This window comes from Rhodofomes roseus (genome assembly GCF_022264815.1).
Source record: "Rhodofomes roseus strain CIRM-BRFM 1785 chromosome Unknown C8Q71scaffold_6, whole genome shotgun sequence".
NCBI classification, from domain to species: Eukaryota; Fungi; Basidiomycota; class Agaricomycetes; order Polyporales; family Fomitopsidaceae; genus Rhodofomes; species Rhodofomes roseus.
The window spans coordinates 1,096,611-1,105,964 of record NW_025952962.1 but is presented as its reverse complement, the minus strand read 5'-3'; the positions used below and the strand labels follow the sequence as shown (position 1 = coordinate 1,105,964).

General features: G+C 54.4%; 3 protein-coding genes across 3 annotated transcripts; 2 read left to right on the top strand and 1 right to left on the bottom strand.

Annotated features, from left to right (window-relative positions):
- Nucleotides 1–2,494: 2,494 nt before the first annotated feature.
- On the top strand, nt 2,495–4,036 carry C8Q71DRAFT_795611 (uncharacterized protein; the record flags this gene model as incomplete). Its single annotated transcript, XM_047925619.1, has 6 exons — nt 2,495–2,609; nt 2,667–2,758; nt 2,809–2,983; nt 3,033–3,256; nt 3,310–3,603; nt 3,782–4,036. 6 exons carry the CDS (start codon nt 2,495–2,497, stop codon nt 4,034–4,036), a joined length of 1,155 nt encoding a protein of 384 aa, XP_047781098.1.
- Nucleotides 4,037–4,657: 621 nt separating this feature from the next.
- C8Q71DRAFT_855965 (uncharacterized protein) lies at nt 4,658–7,059 on the top strand (the record flags this gene model as incomplete). The annotated part of the gene is made up of 7 exons (XM_047927242.1): nt 4,658–4,729; nt 4,783–4,838; nt 4,891–4,975; nt 5,028–5,105; nt 5,156–6,701; nt 6,755–6,837; nt 6,889–7,059. 7 exons carry the CDS (start codon nt 4,658–4,660, stop codon nt 7,057–7,059), a joined length of 2,091 nt encoding a protein of 696 aa, XP_047781097.1.
- A 137-nt stretch (nt 7,060–7,196) lies between these two features.
- On the bottom strand, nt 7,197–9,354 carry C8Q71DRAFT_507288 (rab-GTPase-TBC domain-containing protein). Its single transcript, XM_047919025.1, has 8 exons — nt 8,769–9,354; nt 8,474–8,718; nt 8,230–8,424; nt 8,066–8,180; nt 7,831–8,013; nt 7,646–7,773; nt 7,492–7,587; nt 7,197–7,440 (listed from the first exon to the last, which is right to left on the bottom strand). The coding sequence occupies exons 1-8, from the start codon at nt 9,298–9,300 to the stop codon at nt 7,306–7,308; spliced, it is 1,629 nt and encodes a 542-aa protein (XP_047781096.1). The 5' UTR covers nt 9,301–9,354; the 3' UTR covers nt 7,197–7,305.

The window sequence follows — 9,354 nt, the reverse complement described above, 5'->3', positions numbered from 1 at the left end:
CGACGAGACAGCCTCGATTCATGGACGACGGAGATCCGGCTTCCATCGCTCACAGCTAAATCCCACGACCCAACAGGGAAATGGCCATTGAAATGGTCACTCACAGGGCCTGCTGAACATTGAAGTCGCATTGAACGCGGAGCGTCTCCTGTAACTGAAACGTGGAATGTGGCCTGTGTATTACTGAATCAGTATCCCAAATGATCATCCGCGAATGTTCTTGCAGTCATGCAAAAGTTGACATTGGTAGACAGCCGTGGCACTTACGTGAAGAAGGGAGTTCCAGGTGGGGGCTGCGTGTGATCCTCATGAATCGTTTCAAACGACTGGAGGTCACCAGACAGCAGTGTCCCTGCATATGACCTACAGTGACAGCGTGAGCACATACACACAGGAGAAGTATACACAGACATACGGAGCTGCCCCTGGGCGGTTGAACGTTCCGAAACAAACTCCCTTCGATGCCTTGCTGCGCGTACGCCTCCGTGGCTGAGATGAGCAAACGTGGGAACGGCAGAGGAAGTGACCTTTCGGCCCGCTAGGCATCGCCTGTGAATAGCGCAACACTCTTCAGACTTGCATACCTTGCTTCTTGCCAACCCCAACGCGGCCTCCCGACAGAGTCCGCATAGTGATGACCAACACGGGTGTTGGTCCAGTCAAGTCACAAATGCACAGGTGAGTGACAGTGGGCATCAACTACGTTCCTGGAGACAAACGGCCGATATCGTGAATACGAACAGATATTATCACACAGAACATCCCACATGAGGGCATCTGAGGCTTTCTGCCTAGCTTCCTCCGTCGTAAGGGAAGTGTGTGCGGTGCGCTGGTTAGATGGATACTTCTGCGCGTATAACCCAGCTCATGTTAGGTGAAGCACTCGCGTGTCGAGCCCGTACCGTTCGGGTATGTGGAACCTCAAACATACGCGACAGTGATGGGTATCTAAAGAGTGAAACGCATTCTTTGCATGCACAACCCGACAGTTGCAGTAACACGTCGAACTTACTGCATGCTCCTCCGCAGCAATTTGCCAGTGCCCTATTGGACGTCGCGATACTGCGATTTTGTCTGGGTTATTCCTAGCGACATGAAGAATCAGCGTCCCCAAACCTGTCATTGACCTCGAAGTCAAACCTACTATTTCGGAGCCCCGCAGACGCACTGTAACTCGCGAAGGGCGGGCGCGACGATGAGGCGGCTCACCTCCCGAATGATATTCACTCGTCAACGGTCGAAACATACTGGTCCGAGCCGACAGTTGTGGTCTGCAGGTTGCACCGGAAGACTATTTGCAGCGGCCGACTTGATTTCGAAATCTACGTCGCACCACCTTTTACTGCAACATAATCTGCTTCAAGTTCGCCAGCGAGCGGATTCGAGGAAGTAGATGAGAGCAGCTGCAAGACCTTCCGGAATCTCTGCTAATGCGTTGACGGTGTTGCCATAGCCTTGAGTCCTTATTGAAATATGAACATTTGGCTGTGGACGTTTGAACGTCGACGGAAGCAAAGTCGAGGTGGCGGCCAAGTGGTGGCGTCTGCGACAAGTAACGAAGCCAGCGCTAAAGTTGCCAACGCGCCGCGCGCACCACCGTCCGCGTCCGACTCGGGGTCATCCGACTCCGACTCATCGTTCTGCGAAGTGCGTCCAAAATCTTCGACCGATTTTTAATGCTGTATATGCTAACCTGGTCACGGATGTTCTAGATAATGTTAGGTTCAAGCCCCTCGTGCGTTGGTCAGAACGGCCATGGGGTAGCCATCTTGGTCCGGTCTGCTGCCAGTGGTTCGGACGCCCAGGCTAATTGGCGATGTCGACTACACCACTGGCGTATGCCTGTGCGGTCCTCAGCATGACTCACCGGCGTAACGATGTTACTAATAATCAACCACTTATTCTAGGCTTCGAGGATCCGAGTTCGGGATTGTAAAAGCGAACTCCTCAGCATCCGAGTCCGCTTCGGCGTGGCCGGCATGCGCGGAAAAAACAGTGGTCACAAATGAAATTATCCACGGACGTCGGTCAGGCGGGTGGACCAGAGCGGGACCATCTCTGACCAGGCAGGGCCGATGGTGATGCGCCGCCATGGAGCGCCTTGGGCGGGGCATCGGCCTTGACGGAGACGACGACCCTCGCCTACCCGAAACACCCCTCCCCGACGCCGGCATCCGAGTGCCACCACCAACTATGTAGGACTCGGATCTAGTGCCCGGGGCATCCAGAGAACGTTCTTGCACAGCAATGAGCCGTCCGACTGCCCCGCACCTTCTCGCCCGGACGTGCTCCTCCGAGCCAGGATATCCGTTTTCGCTCAGCATCCGCCGTCATGACCCGCGTCATACACGCTCGTCCTAAGTATTACCCTTTCCGTGGAGCGCTGCCGCCGTCGCGCTGTGCGGATCGGGCGCAGGCGAGTAGGTATAAAAGGGCAGTGCTGCATGCCACAACTTGCCAAGATTTGTCGCATTCGCAGAACTCATCCGCAAACATGCGTGGTCTTGCTCTATCGATCGCTGCTACGGCCTTGGCCGACCTTGCAGGCGCACTTCCTGCGGCCTCGAGCTCAGCTTCTGAGGCGTCCTCGTACACATCTTCATCGTCCAGTTCACCGACGTCCTCTGCAACCCCTGCTTTGGCGTCGACTGGCTTCAACTCGTCAGTTCCGCTGCCATACACGCCTTCGGGAGGACTGGATACCAACGGATCTCTCCCGGTCTACGCGCCTCTGACCGATTTCGACTATCAGTCACTTGTGCGTCTCCCCTTGCATGATTATAACCGACCTCTTATGTGGCTGTACAGAACTTGGGACTCTACCAGGAGCTCATTGAACTGGATTTATTCCAAAACGGTCTCGCCAAATTCTCTGCCGAGGACTTCCAGAACGAGGGCCTGAATGCCGATGATTTGTATCTTCTTCAGTTCATGGCTGAGCAGGAGGTTGGCCACGCTACAGCCATCGCAGACATGCTAGGACGTAAGCACTGTCGTCGCTTGTTCTGCATGTACTTACATGAGCCACGCAGCCAACAATGCATCAGTGGCATGCGAGTACTCGTACCCTTTCCAAACCGTACAGGAGTTCCTGCAATTCAGCGAGTACATCACGCGTTTCGGCGAAGCCGGCACATATGGCTTTCTCGAACACCTGAACTCGCGTGCCGCCGCACAAATCGTACTTCAGGCCATCACAACTGAGGCTCGACAGGAGATGGTCTTCAGACAATTCCAGGGCATCTTCCCTATGCCAGTACGTTTTCTTTACGTCGTCCGATCATCATCGGTCATTAAGGTTCCACTCAGTTCTGGTTCACGTCGGCCATCACGCAAAGCATGCAATGGACGCTCATGGCGCCCTACATCGTTGGCTGCCCCGACAATAATACTCGCGTCCAGTTCCAAAACTTCCCTGGTCTCAACATCACGAACAGCCCGAACGTGACGCAGCTCACAGCCAACTCCTCGGCAGCTGTATCGAGTAACGAGACAGATTGGACGACTCCGGGTCAGACGATCCATCTCGAGTGGGAGAACCCGGGAAAGTCGGTGGGTCCGAACAACTCGTACACGACCAACACCACTGCGGGCGAGCCGAAGGTAAGTCATGCTTCGTATGCTCATCGAACGATTATTGCCACCGTTGTCGTTCACGCTCTCCCCTCCTTCCCGCGGACATTGACTTCTTTCCCCACACCTACTCCACCGCCTTCTCAACCCTTCCCACCCTCTGCATACATTATATGTGATACCCATGCTGATATGTGTGACCTCGCAGTTCGTCGCGTGGATCTCGCAACTCAACGTCACGTACACCCCCCTGACGAACGTCAGCGGGAATAGTGGCCAGACGACTCAGCCCAACCTGACAATCTACAGCGAGTCGAAGTATTCGAATGGGAGCACGGCGCCGCTCATCAACGGCACCGTGTTCGTACTCGTCACGGACGACGACGTGCCCGTCACCCCCGCGAACCTCACGTTCTTGAATCAGCACGTTGTTGCTGGTCCTGCAGCCTACTTCTCGGGTTGAGAAAGTTGTTACTGAAATGGCCCGGGGTTCTTGACAGTGGACGTGTACTATACGACTGACGGAAATGATGAAGATTACATTTGTGTTACTATATCTTACGATGAACGTCCTCGATCAGGCATCATATAGATTACTGCCGATCAGTTTAGTTATAACGAAACTCCCTGACGCTAAGGCGGACAGACATGTGCATGTAGACGGTCTATATGGTTGGAGTAGAGGGCTTCGCCCGCTGTGACAATATTAATAAAAACACAGATAAATAAAGAAACAGCGAGAGCTTTGGTTATGCTTGTACCATATCACGATAACAGAACTGATAACACATAGTTTCCCAAGTAGAATACATGGGTCTATGTCAGTGAAACAAGCACGGTCGTTCGTTCTTGGTCAGTGTTGTGCACAGCGCACACTGCAGGAAGAGCTGAACTATTTAGAGCTGAACTGATCTGAGTGATCAGTAAGTACTCAGTGATGCCACTGATCAGCGCGTCTTCAATCATCACGTGCTTCACGCGCCTACGGCTCTACGTTCCGCGCCGGCCACTGGTCTTGACCTTCATACACGCGTTGTTGCGCCCCCGACGCGTTTTCTTTTCCTTCTCCCTTCCCGTCTACACCATGAAGCGCGGAGCACAACGACAGCTTACACGAGACGACGATGACATGGACGGGGATGACAGAGACGAAGATGTACGTGCCAAAGCTCCCAGTGTGCCTGAGGTGCTAACGCAGGGTTTGGTTAGGAAGAGCCGCAGCGGGGCTTGCAGAAGGCGGACACTTCCACCTTGTCGAACAGGCCGTACGTGTAACGACCCGTTGACACGAAGCGGAGGAGCTGATGGGCATTGTAGGATGAAGGGCCTTCCAAAGAGGCGATCAGTGGCCCCCGCCACAAGTGCTGCAGTACCTCCTCCTCCTGCGCCTGATGCCAAAGAGGTGTGCTGTCTTCCTTCCGTCATAGTGACTGACCTGGGCTGACTTCTTGCAGACTTCTCCGCCGCCACGGTTTCCTGGGTTTGTGGGCTTCGGCTCTGGCTCGTCTTTCACCACAACTACTTCCTCAGAAGTATGTCCACCTATCCCTCTATTTAGTCTTCTATGGCTGATGCTCTACAGAACGCAGCTTCACAGAAGTTTAGTGGCTTCTCCGGGTTCGGAGCGAAGTCCTCGAACCCCTTCTCAGCGGGCGTGGCCATCGCACCCCCAACGCCAGCAGCCGTACCGTCCTCAGGGTCTGCGTTCCCATTTGGGACATCAAGTTCTACGACAAGCTCTACTTCAGCCACTGGCAACGGGCCCGCTGTGTCTTCGTCAGCCTCACAAGCCACGAAGAACTTCGCTTCGTTCCTCGGGTCCGGTACCACCAATGGCGCCACTACGACCGGCAAGACAGAAAAGGCTGGTGGTGACGAGGATGCCCTCCTGAAAGAAGAGGTCGATTACCTTTCCCACATTCGTGGGTTGAACATGTCGCTGCTCACAACAGTCAAGACGGCTATCGAAATCGATCCGTTCGTGGACGTGGGCAGCATCCTGGAGATGTATAAGAGTTTGAGGCTCACGGAGAAGAAGAAGTTTGACGAGAAGGTCGGGGATCTCAAGGGTAGTGCCACAAAGGAAGCAGACAAGAGCATCACAACAACGAGTGCGTTTGCTCCACCGCCCTCGATGCCGAAGCCCCAGTCTATTTTTACTGGCTTCGGTCTACCTAAATCTACAAGTGACAGTGAACCTCCTCCAGTACTGGCTAAGTCGGGTGGCTTGCCGCGTGGCCCTGGCCTCTTCGAATTCGGCAAGTCCAGCTCATCCTCTTCGGCATCATCCCCGCCAGCATCTTCGTCACAACCTTTCGTATTCGGAGCAGGGTCATCCGGCTCTTCCTCGTCTGCCAAAGGTGTAGGATTCTCCTCGCTTGGTAAAGGTAGACCCTCGGAGGACAGGTCCAGCGACGCGCCTGCGTCGAGTGCTTCGCCATTCTCCTTTGCCGCTACCGCGCCAGCCGCCAACCCCTTCGGCAAACCTGCCGACAAGGACACGGGCATGGATGAGAACAAGAGCACTTTCCCATCATCCACCAGCGGTAACTCTGCTTCGGGCGGCCCCTTCAGTGGTCCGACGCCCTCCAGCTCCGGCTCAACCTTGTTCGGCGGATCCTCTACCCCGTCCGCATTCTCGACCCCGACTTCCTTTACCACGCCTGAGAAGTCATCATCCTCCGGCTTCACGTTCGATAGTACTACGCCGCCCAAATTCGCAATTAGCGGCGCGGCGCCCTCGCAGCCCAATCGGTCGAGCTTCGGTGCGTTCCCCAGGGCCGCTGCGCTGGGTAGCATAGGCAATCCGGTGGGCTTTGGCTTTGGTAGCCCACCGAAGGACTCTGACGACAGTGCTTCGTCTTCATCTTCTAACGCCCCCAAACCATTCTTATTCGGTCCACCGAAGGATAAGCCTGCTGAAGAGACCAAGACAGAGGGTGCGGCGGAGAGTAAAGGCCAGGAGGCAACCGGGGACGAGCCGCCACCGATGCTCATCACGGGTTCTATCCACGACAAAGAGGGCGAGGGCGAGGAGCATGAGACGACAACACATGAAATCAAGAGTAAGGTGTACAAGATGGTGAAGGATGAGGATGGGCAGAGCAGATGGGCAGACCAGGGTGTCGGTAAGTATGGCTCGCAGGAGGAAGTTGTGTGATCTTAACCATTTGGCTCACAGGGATGTTGCGGCTGAAGAAACACAATGAGACCGATGCACGACGAATGCTACTCAGAAATAGCAGCACAGGGAAGGTCGTCATTGTAAGTATCAGTTCATATCTAGACAATATGCCCCGCTCACTGTCCTTCTAGAACTTCCGTATCTACTCCGGCATGAACGCGAGAGCGGACAAGAACGTCGTCTCGTTCGTCGGTCACGAGGATGGCGCACAAGCAACCTACAGGATACGAACAAAAACGGAAGAGCAGGCGACCGATCTCAAGTCCGCGGTCGACCGCGAAATCGAGTTCGTCCGTGCGTAATCACCATCATCATGAACGCGCCTGCGTGATTCGTGTTGATTCTACCGACCGTTCTGTATGTAGTACACCGTGATACTTATGCACATGCACATGCCCCTGCAACGCGAGATAGACCTCCCCTGGTAGTCAGTATGGATCGTGCGTATACTAATAAATATCATGCTCTGCCTCCTGCTGAGAACGTACAGCCTACTTGATTGATATCCAGAATTACGAAAATGATTGGTTAAGTCCGAGAGGAACGGGTCACTTGTTTTTACCGAAGTGACTCTGCGCGTTGTGCCATGTCGAGTAGTGCACGAATGCCTCGCTGAGCAGCAGCTCGATTTCGTGGTCGCCCCAACCTTGGGTTGGGAGCGACTGTAGGAACATGATGATGCCCTAGGGGGATCTGTGAGGGGGCGCAACAAGCTTAGAGTTGTAGAATCTTACCTGGAAGTCCATCTCCCGCAGCTTTTTGCTCCATCTGACGAGGAATGCTGAGCAGACGTACAGATGGAACTGGGAAAAGGCATCTGCGCCTTCAGCCTGAGTGCAAGATTACCGATTAGCCCGACACAACTAGGCAAAAGGTACAATTGCTGACCAGATAAGTATCCCACATGCGGATGGTATTCTGCACGCTGATTTCGCGCATAAGCAAGCAGTTCATCCACCGGAATGCAAATTGCATGAATTCAACGTTCTCCGACACAAGATGAGCCGCCAATGGTGCTGTCGGACGATATTGTGAGATATACGTATCCCGACGTACATATGAGCGTGACATACCATCTATGCGTGCAACCAGTTCCGCCATACGCTTGACGCTTCTGTGGATACCAGGCTGTGTTGCGATGTAATTATCCTGGATTCCGTCCAAGAGACGAGATAAACACCAAAACGTGTCCGCTTCGACAGCGTTCAGGACATTGGGCGGCAGCACGGAGGGGTCAAACTCTTCAGGGTCCGAGTCTAGGGGTCCGAAGTCAGTCAAAACCACAACATGGTAGTCAAAGGACATTACCGATATAAGTAGACAAGAACACCTGGAAGAACGGCGTCGCAAGGTCATTAATGCCCTGCACGTACCCACTAGCAGGATGACGTATTGCCCAGACGTATAGAATCCGTTCTAGGCTCTGACAGAGACTCAAAAGACGGTTGGTCGGATGGGAAAGTGTAACGCACCCGTTGTGTAGCTGCTTGCATCCATAGTGGCACGCCAGGTCTCGTTCGCGGGACATCGATCTCGATTTGGTGCCATATTTGCTGGTCAAGATTTTCTCGTCCACGAGAGAAGGCAAGCTCAACGAGATTAAGATATTCTTGTCTCTTTCTGGCAAGGGTAGGTATTCGTAATGGTGCTGGAAGTGGAGAATAACCCTGCTGGTGTTCAGCGGGTATAGACTCATACGAAGGGGTGCACACTCACGAGCAGTAGTGGCCACACTATTGGCCGCAAATCATTCGGCACGCCGTTCCACGCCAGCTTGCGCAAAGTCGCCATGTTCACGTCTTCCGCCGTGATACAGTCGATGAACTTTTGTCGCCTACTTGACCGTATCGACCGCTCGCGATCCAGCTTCTCTGAGCGCAGGCTCGGGTCAATCGAGCTCGTCCGGGAGTGTGCCGGTCGTTTGTTAGGCGGTGGACGACGGTGGACGACATGCAGTGGATCTGGCCTGTCAGTGAGACCCCGCACAAGGATAGAGATCGTGCTGGGGTACCATTTACAATCTCTTGCACATCTCCTCTTACGAAACCGTCGCCTGCCCTGAGTCGTGTATGCGAGACAGCGGCAGGGTCTGCAAGCTCGGGCTCCAGCTCCCCCACAATCATCTCACCCTCAGCGTCCTCGTACACCACACCCTCCTTTGCTTTGTCCGAAGGATGCCTATCTAGACTTGACCGGTGGTCGGTGCTCTTCCTGACGATTGTCCATCCATTCTGTGGCGCTTGAACCTCCTGCTTCGACGTGTAAGAGCTGGGGTGAGAGACGTGGGTATATGAGAATGCGAGGGTAGAAGAGGAGTTGTTCAGATTTGGTCTTGGTACGGGTTTTGGAGCGGTGCTGCTGCTGGTGGACCCTTGCTTGCTGAAGCTTGAAGAACGGTTCCAGCTCGGATTGCTCGGTGCCTCTGAGTCGGAGCCGCTATCCCAGGCATCGTCCTCAGCCCAGTCAGGAATGACATACGAAGAGAACCTGTGCGAGGGGCTTATGCCAATATGGGGACGAGCGGGAGGAGGTCGCGCAGCCATCGGTCGGTACAGTGGGAGGATCTAACAGCGAAGCGCTGGCTGCGTCGATCGAGC

What these genes read in the sequence shown, in the direction of transcription:
- C8Q71DRAFT_507288 (XM_047919025.1), bottom strand. Translation starts at nt 9,300, where the DNA reads ATGGCTGCGCGACCTCCTCCCGCTCGTCCCCATATTGGCATAAGCCCC. An exon ending in TAGTGTGGCCACTACTGCTC is followed by an intron (nt 8,425 to 8,473) that starts GTGAGTGTGCAC and finishes GAACACCAGCAG; the next exon opens with GGTTATTCTCCACTTCCAGC. An exon ending in GCATGTGGGATACTTATCTG is followed by an intron (nt 7,588 to 7,645) that starts GTCAGCAATTGT and finishes TCTTGCACTCAG; the next exon opens with GCTGAAGGCGCAGATGCCTT.